At 34.9% G+C, this 22,122-nt stretch overlaps 1 protein-coding gene across 1 annotated transcript; it reads right to left on the bottom strand.

The window, feature by feature from the left end:
* Positions 1-447: 447 nt before the first annotated feature.
* LOC18422166 (UBP1-associated protein 2A) lies at positions 448-10,063 on the bottom strand. Its single transcript, XM_006826980.4, has 2 exons — positions 8,695-10,063; positions 448-755 (listed from the first exon to the last, which is right to left on the bottom strand). The coding sequence occupies exon 1, from the start codon at positions 9,925-9,927 to the stop codon at positions 8,695-8,697; it is 1,233 nt and encodes a 410-aa protein (XP_006827043.1). The 5' UTR covers positions 9,928-10,063; the 3' UTR covers positions 448-755.
* Positions 10,064-22,122: the final 12,059 nt, after the last annotated feature.

The following is a 22,122-nucleotide window of genomic DNA, read 5'->3' as shown; positions in this document are numbered from 1 at the left end:
TATAAATGCAAAGAAAGTTTGAAATTTACTAAAGAATTAAGTTATTATCAGGTTCAGAAAATGTCCTAGAAAAAAAAGTATATCACAAAATGACTGGAGCACAAACTGCAGCAGCAACACCAAATTAAGGAATGAAAAAGTTTGCAAAAGCTTTTCTGATAGCCAATTTACTGAAACACAATCTCAATGATGGGCTTAAGGCACATCGAAAAACTTAATACAACAAGCCAATACCAAGGGAAGGAAATCCTGAATACAATATAAAAACTAAAATCTTGAAGTAAACTCTCAAAGACAACAAAATTACAACGGAAACAACATAAACAAATAAAATCAAATCATATACCATACAAGACAATAGAACCAACCACAACAATAACATCAATCAGAATGAAAACAAAAAGATAAAGAAACAAAGCAAATAAAAAAAACAAGGGAACATGAAGAAACATATAAAAGTCAAATTCGCTATTAAAAATACTATTTCAACTTTGGTGCTACAGATGCAGCACACTTTACAAGGTTCCATCGAAATTTTAAGAAGATAAGGAAGAGCAATCCTTAAGAATGTCTGTAAAAGGATTGCCAGTGGCTAAAGCATTGAAGGCTTGAAAATAGCACAAGCTACCTATATTTTATAGTCTCTCAAAAGCCATAGTTCCCCAGCTTGAAGATCTGGATAACTGATAATATGCCCTTTCAAAAAACACACCTTCAACATGGCACCAATTTCATCTCTCATATGGCTACCCAATCTGCAAACAATATAATCCAAGAAACAAAAGATAATACCAATGAATCCAACTTTTAGATCAATACATCAAAAATATCAGGGTTAACTTTAAAACATAGTCACTTTGAAACAAAACCAAATGATGCATCTACGTTGAAATTTAAGTTGTGTACGCACATCCAAAAGAAAATACCAAATATCTACTTGCATAATTAAGCACTATAAGCACATCTAAAGAAAATATAACCAAATGAGAGTTGGGACAAATAGTACTGGGCGAAATGAAGACATGCCCTAAAACAAAACAATATGCTTAACAACCAGTTCAAATATGAATTTGTGAAACACAGAAGCAAGGAAGTAAATCCACACGGAGTAGATACAATAGACATGGAAGGAGAAACTAAAATTTAATAAAACAACAATTCGGTCCAACAGACATTGGATTTTGTGCTTTCCTAAAAAGTATCTTACATGTATCTTATAATCATAATATTCCTACATACTATTTAATATTTACAAACACCCATTGCACGTTTGCATGTCCATAGAACACTGGTTAGAAAGGCGAAAGGGATGCTTTTTGGCTCAGGGTGGAAAGCCATGATCAGTTGGCACACACAGTCCAGAAGTCTAACTCGTGTATCATTTCTGTGGTTTTCTGGGGACTTTTCTTTCCCACAAATGTTATGCCTATACACTTGTAATGCTTAAAAATATTAATGAAACAATTGTTAACCATCAAAAGAAAAAGGTGAAAAGGATCAACAGATACATAAAAAAAAAGAATAAGGAAATAAATATAAAATACAGATACACACACACACACACACACACACACACACACACACACACACATATATATATATATAGGATAATATTAGGGTACGCATACATGTCAGCATTTAATAAGGGCGTGTTTGATTTCTGGAAGATGCGGATTTGGAAACCGTGTCTTCCAAAAATATAGCTCTTCTGTAACAGGGAAATTTAACAGCAAAGTGGATATCGAAATATCCATTTTCCTTGCATATAAGGCTAAAAAATGGATATCGCAAGTTCCATAGGGGACCATGGAACTTGGGGCATCCACTTCCATGAAAGACACGGTTTCCAAAACCATATCTTCCAGAAATCAAACATACTCAACATTTTTAGACACTAATTATTGTTGCTTTGTAATACAAATTTTTTTTGAGCAAAGGTATTTTTCAACATTAGAAGGTGTAGGATAGATATTTCTATAAGAATTTAGTGGTATTTAATACTCCATTTTGGTGATGTCACACCTCATGTGGATGATGTCATTTTTCACTATAATTAATAAGTATTTTTCTTTCTATCATGAATTTCTACTTTGCCCTTAATAATTACCTAAAATACCCCTAAACAAAAAGTTACCCTAGCATAATCCTTATCATCATCATCATCAACCTTTTTCCAATTAATTGGGGTCAGCTCCACAAATTTTGGTCTGCCATTCTGCTCTATTAAGGGCCATACCCTTAGTGAGGCCTTAAGTCCCCCATATCTTTTCGAACTACTTCCAACCACGTCCATTTGGGCCTACCCTTTGTCCTTTTCAAGCCTTCTACTTGAACTAAGTCGAACCTCCTAACAGGTGTTGTACTAGGTCTCACTCATCTCTCCACTAGTTGTTCGTATACTAGTATGCGCGCCATCATACATATCATTCACCAAGTCGATGTAGTGTCTGGAGACTCCTTTCTTTTCCAACACCCACTAAATCAAATCTCAAGGTACTCTATCATAAGCTTTCTCTAGATCAATAAAGACCATGTGGATGTCTTTTCCCTTTGCCCTAAACTTCTTAATCAGTTAACTAAGTAGGAAAATATCCCCGGTTGTTGAGCTGCCTGGCATAACACCAAATTAATTATCAGATACACTCGTTTCATGCCTTAGTTGTTGCTCAATCACTCTCTCCTAGAGCTTCATATTATGGCTCATAAGCTTGATCCCTCTATAATTCGCACAATTTTGTATGTCTCCTTTGTTCTTTCTTGTAAATAAGCACCACAATACTTTTCCTCCATTCGTCTGGCATTTTCTTTGTTCTCAACACCTTGTTTGAAAGCTTCGCCAGCCAGACAGTGAGTGTGCATATATAGGGATTTTCTAGAGTTAACAACCCCTCAAATAACATAGGTTCAAGTTAGAATCACTCGTGAAGTATTTTTTTACCCTCGTTACCCTCGTATTAATGGAGCCTAAAGGCTACATAGAAGAACACTTCTGACTTTTAGTTCAAAAATCAAATAATAATTCTTAAAGCTAGGAACTTGAAATTTGATCTCTCTTCTTCCTCTCCAATGCACAGAATTTTCAAAAAAAAAACCTCTTCTCGCTCTTCTTGTTGTCCACCATGTTGTCTCTCTCTCTCTTCCATCTATTGGTATCTAACTTCTTGCCATCCCCCCTCTCTCTAAAATTTAATGTAGCTTCTCTCTCTAAAATTTTAATATATTTCCTCTCTAAAACCAAGATTTGAGATAGTCTCTCACTCTAAAATTAAGAGAGAGAGTTCAGTAGCCACATAGGAAGACACTTTTATGGATCACCATAATGTGTAATTTAAAGCACCAGTATCCAATGGGAAAACATCATGGAGTGATGAGAGAGAGAGAGAGAGATGTTAACAATTAGCCCATAATTGGATACTTTCTTACATGTGCAGCCCATGTGAGAGTTGGGGATCCTTAAATGAAATCTCAATCATCACATGCAAAAACAACAAATTCTTCTTCTAGAGAGAGCGAGAGAGAGAGGGGAGGAAACTTAGTTATCAGGGGGGCAAACACTCAAAAAATGCAGCACAATTTCAAGAGTGAGACCAAAATTTTGGTGCAAGCAAAATCATCACACGAGAAACACCCAATGAATCATGCACATGCTCATGCTCAAAGAGAGAGAGATAGATCATGTTCTTGGGGGGGGGGGGGAGAGAGAGATGTGCAGCTGGAAAACAAATCATGTCAATATTCATTACAAATAGAAACTATCTAAAATCTTAAGTTTTAGAGAGAGAAAGTATCTTAAAATTTTAGAGAGAAGGAGATGGCAAGAAGTTGAAACCCAATAGATGGAAGAAAGAGAGAGAATGCATGTGGACAACAAGAAGAGAGATACGAGAGGTATTTTTTTTGGGAAAAATACCTGCATTGGAGAGAAGTAAGAGAGACGGTGGGCTTAAAATTCAAATTTCAAATTTAAAATCCCTAGTTTTTAGAATCATTTTTTATTTTTGAACTAAAAGTCAAAAACGCCTTTCTATATAGCCTTTAGATTCAATTAATATGAGGGTAATGGGGTAAAAAAATACTTCACAAGTGATTCTAACTTTAACCTAAGTTATTTGAGGGGTTGTTAACTCAAGAAAATCCCATATATACATATATATAAGACAAAAATGATCCTCTAAACATCAGAGATAACTATTATATTTTCTAACAAACCACCAAGTGGGTCTAACATCTGATGAAAAGTTAACAATTGCATCATATTAAGCTAATATCCTCACTTCTAAGGGTGTGTTTGATAGCTTTCTCAGCAGTTTCCCTGAAATTCTCCCTGCTGCTGACTTTCCTAGAATCTGGGAAGAAAGTGTAAATTGGTAGTGTAAATTGGTAGCTTGAAAGCTGGGAAACATGTTTCATAAACTGTGGTGATGGTATTTTCACCATACCTGTTTGGCATTAGGAAAGCTAGGAAACACATATCTTAACCATTCATGATGTATTTCATTATTTTGACGTGTGAAAATGCATATTTTGAGCAAGATTTTCTTTCTATAACCCATCTATTGCATAATAGTATGGGTTAAGGGTTAGGGGTAATTCCAAAATCTTTACTCGTGGACCTGAAATGCCAATACCCTTCCTCGACCATCCCTGCACGGACCACATTCACATATGTGACATGGTTAGGGGCAATGCCATCATGTTCTACCATAGTTCTGAATAGTTCAAGCACTTTCTCACCCTCTCCGTTATGTGCATGCCCAGCTATAAGGGCATTCCATGTCACCAAATTTCGAATGGGCTTTGCAATAAAGAGCCTTGATGCTTCTTTCCTGTCGCCATATTTAGCATACATGCAAACTAGAACACTTGCATTGTATATATTTGAATCAAAACCAAGTTTTATTACATGGACTTGCACCTATTTTTGCCATAATTAAGAGCAATTAGGTCCACATAGGCACTGAGCACACTAGCAAAGGTGCCATTGTTTGGTTTAAAATCCGATCTGAGTATATGGGTGAAGAGTTTAATGGCTTCTTCATTGAACTCATTTTGTTCATAACCATAAATCAAGGTCGTCCATGAGATGGTGTTAAGGTTAGACCTCTCATTTAAAACAAACCTAGCTGACTCCAATGACCCACATTTTTGCATACATGTCAATGATGGCATTAGATACAAATACATCAGATTCAAGCCCACATGCGATGGTTTTGTAGTGAAACTGCATACCTAGTAATAGGCTACCAATACTAGCACATGAGCTTAAAATGCTCGAAAAAGTGAAGTGGGTGGGAACAACTCCATGTTTCAACATCTATGGACAAATTCATTGCTTCCTCTGATAACCCCTCTCTACTATACCCACTGATAAACCATTCCATGAAATGCTATCCCTATAATGCCCACAAACACTCTCCAAGAACTTTCAAGCTCCCCTGACTTTACAATGTTTACATACATGTCCATAACTGCATTTGCCACAAAGACGTTGCCCTCGAAACCAGTCTTGAAGACCAGAGCATGAATTTGCTTGCCTTCAACAAGGCCTGAAATTCCAGCACAAGCATTAAGAACACCACCAAAAGTAAATTGAGAGATTCTCTGACCTCTTATATGAGAAAAGGTCTTTCTCAGACCATTTCGCCAAACATTTTACAAGCTTCCCTAATTACATCAAATTTACATTAGATATCGACGAGTCCATTGTTTAAGAAGAGGGAATGGGGAAACCTCGTTTTGGCCATGTGAGTTTCGACCTTTTTGGCTAGGGAGGCCGCCATTGACTCAGAACAAGCTTGAAGAAGGCGAGAGGAAGCTGGAAGCCTCTTCTTATTGGCGTGATGATCTGTTTCTTGCAGAAGTGATATAGCCTGATCCAATTGGCCTTGTTCATAGAGAGCGTTGATGAAGTCAAGAAATTGTTGGGCTTTGCAAAGAGTGTGCGTGTTTTAGAGATAGTTACAGAGAGAAGCATGGAGGTGAACTGTCTAGGGTTCAGGCTTTTGGAGATGAAGCCTCTAGTGCTTCTGATGCAGGCCTGTAAGGCCGCCATTAGAGGTGGGGGCTTCACACCAGTATAAAATCGTGCTCACGCACATTGATTTTGTTTAGATTTTGGGAAACACTAGACTGAAAAATTATAAAAGAGACCAATTCTTACAATAATAAGCATCCTCGTTGAACCATCAACAGAAATAAAATGCTTGATGATTGAAAGGAAACAAACCTTTTCTGAACCATAAACTGAAACTGAACCCTAGATCAGCATAAAACGAAACCCTACATCATCATTAGCAATAAGATTTAACTGGTATCTTCTCTCTACACGAATTAAATAGTTTCTTCCCTCATCATGAAACAAACCATAGTGCTCGAAAGCATTTGAGAGCTTGAAACCAAGACTTGATGGAGGTGTGGAAGTAGAAAAAACAAGGCCATGATTCTACTTGGAGACTCACAGAAGGAAGAGAGAGATAGGAGGGGAAAAAATATGACCCGTTGGCTTTCTCTGAAAGTGGCAGAGCAGGGATACCCATGTGCTGCCATTTTCCGCAGTGTAATAGTGATTTGGGAAATATATTGGTTCCAAGTTTTCCATCTTTAACTGATCCCAAACTAGAGAAAAGTACATTACAGGGGAAAGTCGGGAACTTTCTCCTAGATTCGCCGTTATCAAACGCCCCCTAGGTATACCCAAGTTAAACAATTTCTAAGGAAAGCTTGAAAACAAGTTTGAAAACTTGTAGTAATGGAACATTAATGCACTAACACTGACATGAATCACACAATGTAAAATCAAAATCACTATAGAAATGTCAAATGATATTGAATAAACACAATGATCAAAGGTTTAGGATACATTTAACATACTTAGTTTCGTAAATAAATACCATGGGCATCCATGTAGAAGATTAAAATTCCAACCCATCACAAATTAATGTAAAAAACTAAGGCCTGTTTAGATGTGAATATGAGGTGCCTACAAGGAAATCTAAAGCTCGTGATGTTTACAATCTGTTATAGCTAGAGGATTCCAATGGCTTTGACAGGAAAAGCAGGATTTATCATCTATATGGTGATTCCATTTTCTATCATTGCTAAGCAATCTACTATGAGTAAAATGCACTAAGACCATTTCTACAAAAGTAGTTTTACCGCTATATGCATTTTAACTCCAAGTGGAGACCTAAGTGCAAATGCAAGTCCAACTGACCCTAAACACGCACGAGGAATGCAACGCAAACAGCAGAAAATCATGCAACCATAATATCACAAAAAATAAATGCGAGCACCAGTACAAAATAATGAAGTCGCAAAGAGGTCTCAGAGAGAAGGCAGGGAAGGGTGTGTGTGTGTGTGTGGGGTGGGGTGGGGTGGGGTGGGGTGGGGTGGGGAGAGAGAGAGAGAGAGAGAGAAAGAGAGAGAGTTATTTTTATGTTAAAAAACATTTGAAAGGAAGCCATGGCAGCAGAAAATGAGAAAGAGCGAGGGAGTGAGAGAGAGAGAATCATTTTTTTATGTCAAAGAACATTTGAAAGCCATGGCAGCTGCAAACGATGAAGAACACATTGCAAAAACCAAAAATCCAAAATCAAGTGGATGTTTCTGATGTTCCACAGAGTAACACACAAAACAAAATATCAAAATAATGCCTAGATGTCACAGTCAAGTATGAGAACCTATTTGTATGTCTATGCACCGGTATCAATCAAACCCACAACCTAGTAGTTGAGATGAAAAGCTCCAAAATTCTAGAATATTCTTTTAACCATGGGATATACAAGAAAAAAAAGGATGCAGAACTGAAAATATGCTGAACAAACAAACAAATATAAGAAATCAGCTTCAGAAATCAGCTTCAATGACATAATTTCAACATAAAAAACAGCAATTTCTTAAATTTGATTGCAAATGCAAAACAAAAAGTGCAATAAAAATAATATATAGGGCAAGAAAGGAAGTGAATAAAACTGTACCAATGCATGGCATCTAGACAAGCTTGGTCATCAAGAATATGATTCTAAGTAGAAACACAATCTTTTTAAATCAAAAGACAAGGAATTCAAACATAAAGAACACCATGTAAATAAGTTAAGGTACTGAGAGGTAGAATATTTGTTTTATGACAAATTGTTGAAATATTTGTTGCTAAAAGATTACCCAGACACATAAAAGTAAGAAATAAATAAATAAAGAATAACAGAACAAAAAAACACACCAGCTACAGAAAAGCTATTTGATTATTCAAAAAATAAATAACTAAGAAAGATTGCTGCAAGAATATCATCATACACCATCAACAACACCATGAAGACGATGTAGTCATTAGATGGTTCACACATACTATCAACTTGCCTCCTTGAAGTCAAAATTAGCAAAACAAAAACATAGCCCAGAATCCAGTGCAAAACAATTAACAGTAAAAACCTTCAAAGGAGTGAGAAAATGGAACAAATTTCTTGATACAATAAAAGAAAATTGAACACCTTAAATTAAACAATGCATACAACACACATCCATCAAACTAACACGCACATAAAGAAATAATGACTCAAAATCAACAACCCCAAGTTTAACTTGATAAACAAACAAAACCTCATTCAAAACACATTATGAAAAACTAAGTAAAATCATATTCAAAAAAATAAAAAAGTATATCAAAATCAAAACGTAGAAATGGATAAAACTCCATACCTATCGAGACATATAAGAAGGTGGAAGCCCACCCATTGCTCCCGCTCCAATTTGCCCCTTCACCTGCAATCCTTGCTGTGACTGCACCCCTTGCAAGCCCAATGCCTGCCCAGCCAACCCCGCTTGTCCACCATAAGTCCCAAGCACACTAGTCCCCACCCCACCAAGCCCATATCCCCCTAAGCCCACCGAATCATAGCCCATTGGCACCCCTGAAAGCCCGCCAACTCCAAAGCCGGAAGTGCCCATTTGCCCGAATGATGGAACTACCCCTGAAAAGCCCCCAATACCTGAACCCTGCCCAAACTGAAAACCACCAGCCATTACTCCCGGGCTCACCATTGAAGCCAAATCCCCTGGAGCCAAGCCCACTGTTTGGCCCATCGGGACTGGAGTACCCGCTTGGGCAGCTTGGCCCATGGGCTTGAACTTGGGACCATCGGCTGCCTTCTGAACGTGCAAAACATGTCCATCAAATAACCTGTAGGAATCTTCGATGGCTTTCTTTGCTGATTCTTGGGTTTTGTACACAAAGAGAGCAAAACCCCTTGATTTACCAGTGAATTTATCAAAACCAATGGGACCATCTTCAATCTCACCAAATTTTGAGAAAAAGGCTTTGAGCTTTTCAGCTGATGCATCGGATGGGACATTGCTCACATAAATTTTTCGAGCTGAAACATCTGATCCATAATGAGAAGGAACAGGCCCAAGAGAAGCCAATTGACATGAAATTAACCTATTTTGGACCTTCTTTTGCGGTTGTTTCAGAGCTTTAATGGCTCCTTTCCTCTTCTTAAAGAGCACAAAACCATAACCCTTTGCTCTACCAGTGACCTTGTCAAGAACCACATTGCAATCTTCAACTTCGCCAAACTTTTCAAATGTGGAAATTAGGGTTTGAGAGGTCGAATCCCAACCTAAGCCGTGAACAAAGACCTTTCGATGCGAGACCTGCTTGTCCGCGAGCTTCTTCAGATGGGTATAAACAGATGGGTCTTTATCAGCGATATCGCATATGAATTCAATAATCTGCTCTTTTGCAAAGGGCTCGATCAGCTGGGAGAATTTTTCGGGGCTCGACGTCTCTGCTTCTGAGTCTGATGAATCTGAGTCGCTGGATGAGGAAATAGGTTTTTGTTCTTCTTCCTTCTTTGCTGGTTTTGATTGTGTTTCCTTCTGTTTCTTCGACTTCTTCTCTGATTTCTTCTCGGACTTCCGCTTCTTGGCCATGGAGGATGGAGAAAAAGGGTGCGAGTGAGAGGTTGAAGGATGGGGAAGAGAAAGAGAGCGCGTGTGGGACTGAGCACCAGCGAGATTATTAGGGTTTTGGGTCCTCGATAAAAAATTAGGGTTGTGGCCTTTACATTCAGAGGGAAGATGGAGAAACACGCTAGGATTTATATAAGGCTTATAATGTACAAGCAAAGCGCATCTCAGATTTTTTAGGGAACAAATCGTTGTGTGGTGCATGAGGCTGCAACCTTGAACAACCAAATTAAGGCGAGACTCCAAATTTTATTTAAACATAATTTTAGTATAAACATTTCTTAGGATGGCTTCATGATCTATTTTTAACTTTAGTTGTCAAATTTTTAACTTAAAAAAGTTCAAAACTTTAAATAAACTATGTTGATAAACACATGAAAATCTTGAAAATAGACGGTCTAGATAATGTGTTGCAAGATAAACTATTTTTACAACTAAAAAGAAAAAATTAAATATTCATATATCTATAGGATGAGATGATTAATTAGAGGGCTTCTAGCATCAAAACAACATTTTATGATGGATTTTTTAAGTTCACCTTGATTCTACATTTTAAGATTACAACTTTACTTAAAACTTTTTCCTATATCCTTTTGGTGTTAGAAATTTTATCATTGTATGAAGTCTATATAACTTTAATTCTAAAATTTAAAATTCTAAAAACATTAAATATTATGCAGAACCATAAGTATTTGAAAATTTTTTAAATAGATGGCCTAAGTAATTTATTACAAGATGGACTATTTTTAATATTTGAATTCTTTTGTTATTTATATCCATACATCTTGAGATCGAGATGATATATTATAAAATTTTCCAATTTGGCAGTACTCTTTCGTACTGAACTTTTGAAGTACATGTTACGTCTATAGTATAAAGTTGCAACCTTATACAAAAATTTTCCCTCAATAAATATTTCAATATATTTTTCCCCAACGGAGCAAATGAACAATATGTTCCCCTGGGAGCATAATTTTTTTTAAATATATAAAGCATATGTATGGATCTATAGAGAGACCATCACTACCCACATGGCCTCAATTTTGCAAGTCTGAGCTCTCTTTGTTTGACTCTGCAAGTCTAAACATGATGTCTCTTTAGCCATGGCCTATTATTTCTATCTTTCATAAGCTATCTTCTTCCTCTTTCCAACCCATAGCCTTGTTCTTCCACTTCATTTTGTAGGCATTCGGAAGCCCCCCAACATCATCTTCAAATCTAAAACCATCACCTAGCCCAAAAATTGATCTAAAGAAGTAGCTAAAATTTTGAAGTGAAATCTGCCCAAAACCAATTGCTTGCCCATTATAAAATAGCCATAAATTTATGGGCTTTGTGAATGCTTCAAAACATAGATTTTTATTGAAAACAGTGGCAAAAACTCCGCTTGAGTTGTAGGAAGTACTCCAAAAAATACTTTCATTAATTACCCATCTCTATGGGGGACTGGCTCTATGGGGACTCAAGCCAGCCCCCCATAATTTGTAGTCAACTCGGGTAGTTTCTAGTCAACAAGGTAATCTTTAAACATTGTTTTAAACGTTTTTTAGACGGGCACTCATTGATAGGGACTGAGTTTAACATGATGGTTATAACCATGTAACCTTTGAGTATACTCCCCACCCTTGTGGGTTATGGATTTTTCGATGAACTTTCCATGGAGGTTGTCGTAAAATTTATTTATGGAGTTTCTTGTTTCTCTCAAGCCTTAAGGAATATATGTGGCCACTACTTACCCCGTTTTGGAAAATGGTGGGGAGAGCCTTGGAGTAAAAGGATTATCCATAGCAACATAGGCAATCCACTGGACTTGAAAGAAATCAAGGATGCAAGATCAGAGCGGGGAAGCCATAACTACAATGGATAAAATATGTGACATAATGTTTCCTCTCTACCGCGTTGTAGCGTACAATTTATTTTATTGTTTTTTGTATAATTACATATTAATGTTTCCTCTCTACCACATTGCGACGTACAATTTATTTTATTGCTTTTCATATAATGTACGTATTTGAGATGGTGACACCTGTTTTTTTGGAGGTAGTATACAGTAAGGATACCATTGAGAATGGCAAGCTAGGCAAAAGCTTATGTTATGTGGTTTGGCTACCTTCCAAATCATGTTGATATGGAGGGAAAGTGGCTGCTTCTGCTATTGTAGATCAATATATAAGAACAATAACTGAACTACCTTCCTCTTTAGTCCCATATGGTGTTGTCCTGTCTATTTGGGATGAAGAAACAACAGATTGATCTCCCCAAAAGGTCAATTAACAATTTTGTGGAATGGTCCCCTGGTTGTCCATGCCTGATTTGAAAATTCTTAATTGCATTTAAACCACCATCCCTCCAACCTGAGTGCTTGTTGATTCAAGGTAAGGCAAAGGATCATATGAATCTAAGCAGTACAAGTACAGTGGCCATTGCCCCACCCATTTATCTGACTAGAATATAGTTTAATGCCATTTCGAACGTTAATGCTATTGTATCGAAGAAAATTGTCCGATCTAATCACTAACCGCACGATTAGATCGAAACCGGTTTTGGGCGGTTAGAGTGATCAACTAGTATCTTTAAAAAAATAAAAAATATATATAAAAATTCTAAAACACAAAGAATTTCATTTGTAGTGTATTTTTAAATATTATTTACATTATGGTAAAGATTAAAAATTGTTTTGGCCATTAATACTCTTATTTTTTCCTATCTGTTTTAGAAAATTTTCAAATTGCCCTTGAAAAATATAAAATGGGTTAAAATCCTTTTTTTTCACTAATTTACAACTTCATTTTAATATGTTTTGTTTTAATTATTCTTTATATTCTTTTCATATTTTAGTATATTTTTTTTATTTTTTTATTTTTTAAATTAACACTTTTTTCACCGCCTGAGACTTGTCCGGTTAGAGTGGTTGAATCGGCCGGTTTACCAGTTAGACCAGTTAAACCGTTTCCAAACCCATGTCCGGTTAACCGTTCCCAGACCCATGTCCGGTTAACCGTTCCAGTTCGATTTTACGAACACTGGTCGATTTTACGAACACTGGTCTAACTAGCCAAATAGCACGACACTCTTGTATTTGCACATTACCACTTCCCTCCATAAATGAGCTATCTTAGTAGCACAAATATTAATAAACTCTTGTATTTGTACAAACTTTGTTCCACTATGATGTATGGGAGAGGACGAAGTAAAATAAACTAAACCAAAACAAACAAAATATAAACACGAAGATGAGAGAATGTACCATCTCTTTAGATCTGCAACAAGAGTCCACTCCGTAAAAGATACATTCTCTATCATTTATTTCTCCATTACTTTCATATGTGTAAAGAAAACCTTCAAATCCTATTTTTCATGATAAGAAACCCCAATCAATCTTTTCAAATTTAAATTTCCAGCATTACATATAATAAAAAAGAAAAAGACATAAATAACCTAAAAATAAAAACCCTAAATAATTACAATCTTAATTCCACATCTCATATTATTAGTATTATTATTGTTATTATTAAATAAATTATCGCAAATATGCCTATATTTTAGTAAAATCGAAAAAAAAACCCCAAACTTTTCAAAACCTCACCTACACTATTTTTCACTATTTTCGGCTTTTTTGGACCAAAATGACATTTACGGTAGTCTTCTTACCTTAAAGAGCATTACGGTAATTTAAATACCGTAGATTGTAGAAAGGTCCATACGGTAATTTTTATATCATAATTCTTATGCATTTTATGGGGTAATTTAATTACCATAATGCATTAAGATAAAATTACGGTACTCAAAGTATCATAATATCTTCCACATATTACGGTACTCCCTCTCTCTCTCTGTCTCTGTCTCAGATATAAAAAAAACCCACTCGAGCCTATTTTTTTCGAATATTTTATCTCTCTAGACTCTCGTAATCAAACCTCTAGCCTCTTCTCCCTTCCCCATGCGTTTTATACACTTCTCTGGAAAAACCCACATCTTTCCTTCTTCTTTTCATACTTTTTGTTGCCTTTCTCTTTTTTGTGAAGGAATCCATTAACGCTCTAAAACCCAATTCTCTCTCTCTAACCCTTCATAAAAAATCTCAATTCTTGATGCTTGATCAACATTAACAGACCCTGGTTCACTGCAAAATCTGCAACTTTTTCCGACCACCCAATTGACTGAACATGAGTTTTTTTTGAAAAAATTTGGTAATTTTTCATGGAAACTTGCATGCATGCACAACTCTTTGATGAAAAACAATGAACCGAGAACAAAAGAAAGAGAAAAACCCCACTTTTAGTATAGAAAATAAATGTGTTAAAAACTTGTATAAATCATGAAAATAGAGAAAAAAAAACCTCAATTCAATAGCCAAAATCAATGGTTTAAAAAACGGATCGGTGACCAGGATCGGGCTTCCAAAAAACCGATCCGGATCGGCGAATCGGCGATCCGGATCGGCGAATCGGCGATCCGGATAGGGAATCTGGTGAATTGGTCAGAATAAAGCTTAAAAAAAATCCGAAAAAATTATTAAAATTCATTATAAATATTGTTTTTTAGGAACTCAATAAGAAATGAGGGTACTCCATTAAGAATTTTCATGTTTTTGAATGAATATGCGAATATTGATATGTTCTTTTCCTGCATGAACCGCCATTCAGCATTTAATTTACATCACACAAAAGGATAAACATATAATTATCATGGAATAAGTATATCAACATACATGGACTACAATAAAGCATAAAATTAGTAACATATGATCTAAAAATAAAATGATAGACGACGTTATTGTTCTTCTTGGTCACGCTGGTGCCATTGATTGAATTCATTTAACAATTCATTGATTCGATCTAAAAACGAATCATCGATATTAGCAGGCGTCTGACTATTCCCAAATCCCTGAGTGTTAGTGTTTTGTTGTGTTCCCGATCTAAAATCCCCGAAGATTGTCCATCCTTCATGCTCACCTGTACTGTCGTGTTCATCCCTACACTGTTGCTGTTGGGACTCGATATGTGAATAATATGGCTGGGATAGGGTGGCATCAGAATCACCATCTCTCTCATTTTCTCTTTGAATAATATGGATTAAAAAAAAAAAATAACAAATTTTCAAAAAAATCGATCATGGATTAAAAAAAAAAATCACAAATTTTCAAAAAATTCTATCATGGATTACAAAAAAAATTCGATCATGGATTAAAAAAAAAAATCACAAATTTTCAAAAAATTCTATCATGGATTACAAAAAAAAATTCGATCATGGATTAAAAAAAAAAATCCCAAATTTTCAAAAAATTCAATCATGGATTACAAAAAATTCGATCATGGATTACATAAAATTCGATCATGGATTACAAAAAAAAACAAACAAAAAAAAAACAAAAAATTCAATCGTGGATTACAAAAAAAAGAAAAAAACAATTCGATCATGGATTACAAAAAATTCAATCATGGATTACAAAAAACTCTATCATGGGTTACAAAAAAAGCAAAAAACAAAAAATTCGATCATGGATTACAAAAGAAAAAACAAACATTTCGATCATGGATTACAAAAAAAAAACAAACATTTTGATCATGTATTACAAAACATTAGATCATGGATTACAAAAAATTCTATCATGGAAAAAAAAAAAAAAACAAAAAATTCGATCATGGATTACAAGAAAAAAAAAACAAACATTTCGATCATGGATTACAAAAAATTCGATCATGGATAACAAAAAATTCTATCAGGGGTTACAAAAAAAAAAAAAAACGAAAAATTCGATCATGGATTACAAAAAAAAAAAACAATTCGATCATGGATTACAAAAATAATCGATCAAGTATTACAAAAAAAATCTATCATGGATTACAAAAAAAAAAAAAAAAAAAAAAAAAAAAAAAAAAAAAAAAAAAAAAAAAAAAAAAAAAAAAAAAAAAAAAATCCGTACGGGACTCTTCGATTCACTGTACGGACTCGCCGATTCCGTACAGTGAATCGGCGAGTCACTGTACATAATCGTCTGGTTCTCTCTAGAACCAGACGATTCTTGTTTTTTTCGTCGATTCGATCCGTCCATGGCGATTCCCGAGTCGAACCAGACGAGTCCGGTTCGACTCGGCGTTTTTTTAAACACTGGCCACAATTGAAGACTCTACTGAAAGTTCCCAACCTTACTAATCTCGTTGCACGAGTTCTCTTTCGAACTCAGCTTTTCCTTTGGTTCAGAAAGCACGTGAGGAGAGGGACAGCTTTGATATTAGCTTAGTTGAAGCTTTTCAACCGATAGGCATTTGGAATTAACTGGGAAAGTATAACGGTAATAGGAATACCGTAAAGACTTCCCCACACATTACCGTAATAATAATTCAAACTATTACCGTATTTAAATAACCGTAACACTATTTGAATTTTTTACGATGTTTTAATTACCATAAAGACTAAAATGTATTACGGCAAAAAGACTACCGTGAATGTCATTTTGTTAAAAAAAATGTCAAAAATTGTGAGAAAGGGTATAGGCGAGGTTTTTAAAAGTTATGGTTTTTTTTTTTTTTTTCTTCCGATTTTACTAAAATAAAAGGTATATTAGCAATAATTTCCTTAATAATAATAATAATCCTATAAGACCCTCCCACGTCCATGTGTATAGGAGCCCAAATGATCACCATTAAATTTGGCATAAATATCCAAAAAAAATATTACATGGGTGTGGGACTTGACTTTTCTAGAGATTTGTGCCAAATTTAATGGTGACCCTTTTGGGTCCTACACATATGGGTATGGGAGGGTCTCATAGGATCACTACTCAAATAATAATAATATCCTATTTGTGTCACTCTCCCAATGTTGAGAGAAGCCAAACTTTGAGCTTGTAATCTTGAAAGTTGAATCAAAGATCATCTACCTTGTCATTATATAGGTATACCTCTTGATGTTGATTTCTTCATAGGTTTTATAAGTTTCTTTAGCCAATAGTATTTTCGTCATCCTCTTTGTGTGTTCATAAGCACTATATTACTTGTATTTTCATATGAAAATATATCTAAAAGAATGCAATAGACAACTTAGATTAAATGATTCATCGAGAAATATAAATGCATAAAAAGGAAAGCTAATTGGTAGGTGGGATTCAATGCCTGGCTTGACCGATTACAATGTCAACAAAATTACCCTGGACTAGGTTCATGACCATTTTAGAATTATTTTATTTTATTTAGAATAATAAACATAACAAAATATTTTAGGGTTTTTTGACCATTTTAGGATTAGTCCCTTTTTTTTTGTGTGTGTAGGTAGTTCAAGGGTAGGTATCGAACTTGAGAAATAACGTTACTAACTTTAGTTGCCAACCATTGAAGCCCATAACTGATTCCACATCCTTTTAGGAAGTTTCTCGTATAATTATACTTTAGTTATTAATATTGATCTTCCATGAATGGTTTCCTAAATGAGAGAGAGTGAGAGAGAGAGAGAGAGAGCTTTCAATTAAAGCTTACTAATGATATGCATGTGCGTTGCACATGAAATTAATTATTAATTATATAAATGATATTTGTTTTGAAATGATATTTTAAAAAGACATTCAATTATATAGAGATAGAGATAATTAAAACTATTGTTAATTATAAACACAAATTATTACAAAATTAAACAATATAAAAATATGTCATTTGATACATATAATAAACTCATTTGATACATATAATAAAAGTATCAAGCACAACATAAGAGAAGCATGCATGTACTTATTTGTTCCTCTTGAATGCTTTTGAAGTTGCAGATGAAATATAAAGTCACAACTAACAAAACCAATTCGGAATAAAGAGAATATGAAACATGAGAACCAAATAAAATACAAATATTAGAAACAACGAGTATCCACGAATTCTTAAACTGAAGCAGAAGTCTCTTTGAAGGAAAAAAATGGGCTTTTGACGCATTGCAAAGTTAAGCTCTCGATGCCCTCTCTCTCTACAAATGGATTTATTTGCGATGGGTTTTATGATGTAATGGATATTATAGAAAAACAAAACAAAAAAGGTGGTAAATGAAATTGATTTAAGAATTTACAACCCAAATAACTGAAAAACACTATAGCTAAAGTAGGATCAAAAGTATTTTTCTCTCTCTCTCACTCTATTTGTTATAAAATATTTGCCAATAATACAACCTGGAGAAAACATGATTATATCCTTAATCCATACATGTTCCATAAATGTATTTGAACTTATAATAACCAACATCAAAGAATGAAGATTAGCAAAGGGAACTAACATGTTCTAATACTCTAAAGTCATCATATAAAGAGAAGAGAGAAAAATTGTACTCCAATTTTCACATATAGGAAGAGGAAAAAAATTTGAAGTGATGATATAAATAAGAGGGAGAGAGTGGGTAAGACAATTTAGGAAGAAGATGGATTTTAGGAAAGACGGGGAGACAAATATAGAGAGAGTTTGTTTGGGAGAGAAATACTCCCAATTTTATGAGATATCTAAGGAGAGAGATAGATATTTGATTTATGTAAATTTATATGTATAGTCATTTTACAACATATTTTTATATACTTAGAGAGAGGGTGGAGAGAGAAAATAGATAATTTCTAACTTTATATCTCTCTTCCCGTAAAACATACACCTCTCTTTCTAAATTTCAACATGTGTGAGAGAGAGAAGAGGTGATAGAGAGATGTCTAAAGAGAGAGAGACGTGAGAGAGAGAAAGAGAGTGTGGAGGGAGGGACATGAGAGAGATAAAGTGATAGTGTGGAGAGAGAATGAGAGACTGTGGAGAGGAGCGTGAGAAAGAGATAAAGAGAGAGAGCTTCTACATATCATTTTTCTCAGTAATTTTTGACAATAAAGAAAACTAAGTATCTCCCTCTCTAACACACATCTCCTTTCTCTCTAACTTTCTAGCTATATCTCTTTCTCTCTTTATAAGTAGATATGGGTGAGAGAGAACGTACATGAATAAATAATATTAAATTATCAAAAAATCTTAATAAGCCATTTAAAACTTTCTATGTTGTTGCCTAGAATAATGGTACGTGATAGAGAGAGCGAGAGAAAGAGATATAATGTGGAGAGAGGAACGTGAGAGAGAAAGAGAGATATAAAATATAATTTTCACCTTCCATACCTATAAAGAGGGAAAGAGGGGGAGAGAGAATGAGAAAGATAAATAGGGGGGGGAGATTTAGGAAATTTAAGAAAATAAGAGAGGGAGAGAAATATGGCATTAGGAAGAGGGAGAGAGAGAGAATGGAGTGAGAGAGATGGCAATTATGAAAAAAAAGAGAAGTGTACAAAAAAAGTGAGGGTATTGCTCTCACTTAATATATAATAGATAATTACAATAAAGGTTGTCAAAATAAGGAAAGATATAACTTTCTATTAGAGTTTGTATTTCTATTTAAAGGTCGTTGAAGTAATGAGAAAGAAAAATAGAGAGAAACTGGGAGGTTACTTAGAGAAAGGAAGAGGGAGTGAATTGTAAGCTACATATATACATATATTGATCGTTTGGAGAGTCCTTGTGTCGATGTGCTTCTCACATTTTTAATATGAATTATGCCTGATCAGAGTGGGTAGTTGTGCACCATTGGAACACTTGTTTACAATGCGAAATCGATAAAATCTCAAATCTAAGATCATCTAATTTGTCACTATAAAACTAGTTAATTTAAAATTCGATATAGGTTGCATGGATGACGGTTAAATTATGGTTTAAAGGCCAATTGACAATGTAGGCCAATTTGGTGGGGCATGGAATTCTACGGTCTCAAAGGTTTGGGGTTAGGGACCCGAGCATGGTAGAAACCTTTGTCGAACAACCACATGCTAAGGTATGGATAAGTACCAACAACGAGATAATTTTAGTACAACAAATAGGGTGTCAAGCACCTACCTTGCCGTTGGGTCCGTGGGACACGATCGGGCAATTGGTCTTTCAGATCACTCCCAAAAACCTCATGAGCTTCTGCAACTCAGTCTAAATTAAACTCCCTAGCCTTGCTCTGTCTATCAAAAATACCCTATAACACAATTGTCCTTAAAATCACATACAATGTCAACTCGATATTTTTGCCAAAAATAAAGAATGTTTCTGCAGATTAATTCTAACTAAAATACTTAACAGACAAATAAAATAAAAAACAAATAGGAAATTTACCTCATGGCAAGTTGACCTAGATTGGACACCGTCCATATCAAGAGCGTGAGTTATTACGCCTCTTGCCTTCACTTTTTTCTTTGAGTTTGGTTGAATTATCGATTTGAAATTTGTTGGAAATCTTGATTATGGATCATTGAAATAGGTCAAAATTGAATTAGGGTTTTGTAGTCTAGATCTAGGATCGTGGTTTGAAGGCCCAAGGCTTTAGGGTTAGGGCTAGGATGACATATGCTAGGGTTTATTCTCTAGAAATGGAGGTTTAGGAAGTATGGTTTAAGTATCTAGAGAGATTATGTTTTTTTAATGAATGAAGTTTACATAAGGGCGAGGCCCTAAAAAATCCAATAAAGGTGCACCTCAAAAATTCACTAGAGGAGGTTGTTTCGATGCCCAAAAATCCTCAAATCGATCATCTCAACCTTAAGATGTTGGGGCATGATAAAAAAAAGGATTTTAAATCGTGAATGCATTTTTTGGACTATCAATTTTCAATATTTTTCAAGTATTCATTGAGCTTCCCGATCTACACTATGTTTAAAGCTTTAATTTTTATAATTAGATATGACAATATATTTTTAGACCTTCACAAATATTTCCAGTACTAAAACAACATATTTCAACACTATTTGAAGGTGTGCATTTGATTGTTTATAGCCTTAGCCTTATGCACGCCTCTCCCTTTTCTAATACTGGGCATATCAGATCTAAAATAATGTGTTGTTTCCTCAATGATCCAAAATAGAATACTTACATAGTCTTCAAAAGTCGGTTATGAGTTTGCTTAAGAATGATTCATATTGGATTCCTACAAAAAAGTTTGATTTGATTTGTCAAATAGGTTTAGATGCCACGGTACGCGACGTTTGGGCAAAATTGGATTAGACGCCATGAACCGTGGCATCCAAGGTTCTCGAAATTAAGGCAATAGAATTTGTGGGTTTCTAGGTTTAAATGCCATGAACTGTGGCATCCAAAGTTTTTTGGGTCAGACACCATACTTCATGGCGTCTAGGATTCTTGGAGTTCAGCCATATTGATTTTTAGGTTCCTAAATCTAAACGCCATGGACTGTGGCATCCAATGTTTTTTTGGCCAAACGATACTGATCGTGGTGTCTCAGATATGGGCAGCTAAATCGGAATTTCGACGCTCTTCTTAAATTTGACTACGTTCTTATTGTAGTTTGAACGGATCTTATCCTAAATTTCCTATTTTAAGTTTGTTTTTCTATTTCTTGTGATTTTAGGATAACTTTACAGATTTCAGGATGGTGTGGGTTTTAGGAATATTCGGGATATTTTATAGGGTGTTCTAGAAGGTTAGGCCCACGATAAGGGATTAGGGACTATAAGACGAGTAAAGTGTACTAGGATAATATGGACCCTTGGGGTTTACTATGTGTTTTTATCAGGATCTAAAATTACGACAAATAGGAAAAAAATAGTCAATTTCAAAATGAGATGCCTACAACACTGTATCCTCTATTTGACTCGTGCGATGAGGTGCCTAGAGAGAGACAAACGCGAGAATAAGCGAGAGAGGGAAATGACACTTCTATTTATCGAGTAGGACAAAAAGTGGAGCTATACATAAAGATATTGAGTATATGTGTCGATGAGTGAGAAGCTATTTTAAAACGAGAGGGACGATGTATATAGAGAGAGTCCTATTTTAGAAATATTATTATCTTGGGTTGTCTTTAATAAGTAGGTAATACTTTTTTTTTTTTGCTTTCAAAGAAAAACTTGCACTTAAGTATAATAAATAAGAGAAAAAACTAGTTATTTGGAGGGAAAAAAATATAAGTAGAAATTACTTATGATTAAATACCTTAAACCCTGGACCCTAAAGCAAAAGAGGAAGTGAAAATGACACTTGTTACAAAAAATACAGGGGTTCAACTTCTTGCTTGACAACTAAAAATCAAAAATTTGAAAATGTCATGGATGTGAATGATGTTTTTTGTTAAACAATTGTTGTTTTTTTGGCAAAAAATTATTTTTAG

This window comes from Amborella trichopoda, chromosome 4 (genome assembly GCF_054954075.1).
Source record: "Amborella trichopoda isolate Santa Cruz 75 chromosome 4, AtrichopodaSantaCruz75HAP2 v2.0, whole genome shotgun sequence".
In the NCBI taxonomy this organism is placed as follows: domain Eukaryota; kingdom Viridiplantae; phylum Streptophyta; class Magnoliopsida; order Amborellales; family Amborellaceae; genus Amborella; species Amborella trichopoda.
This window is presented reverse-complemented; position numbering and strand designations above follow the sequence as displayed.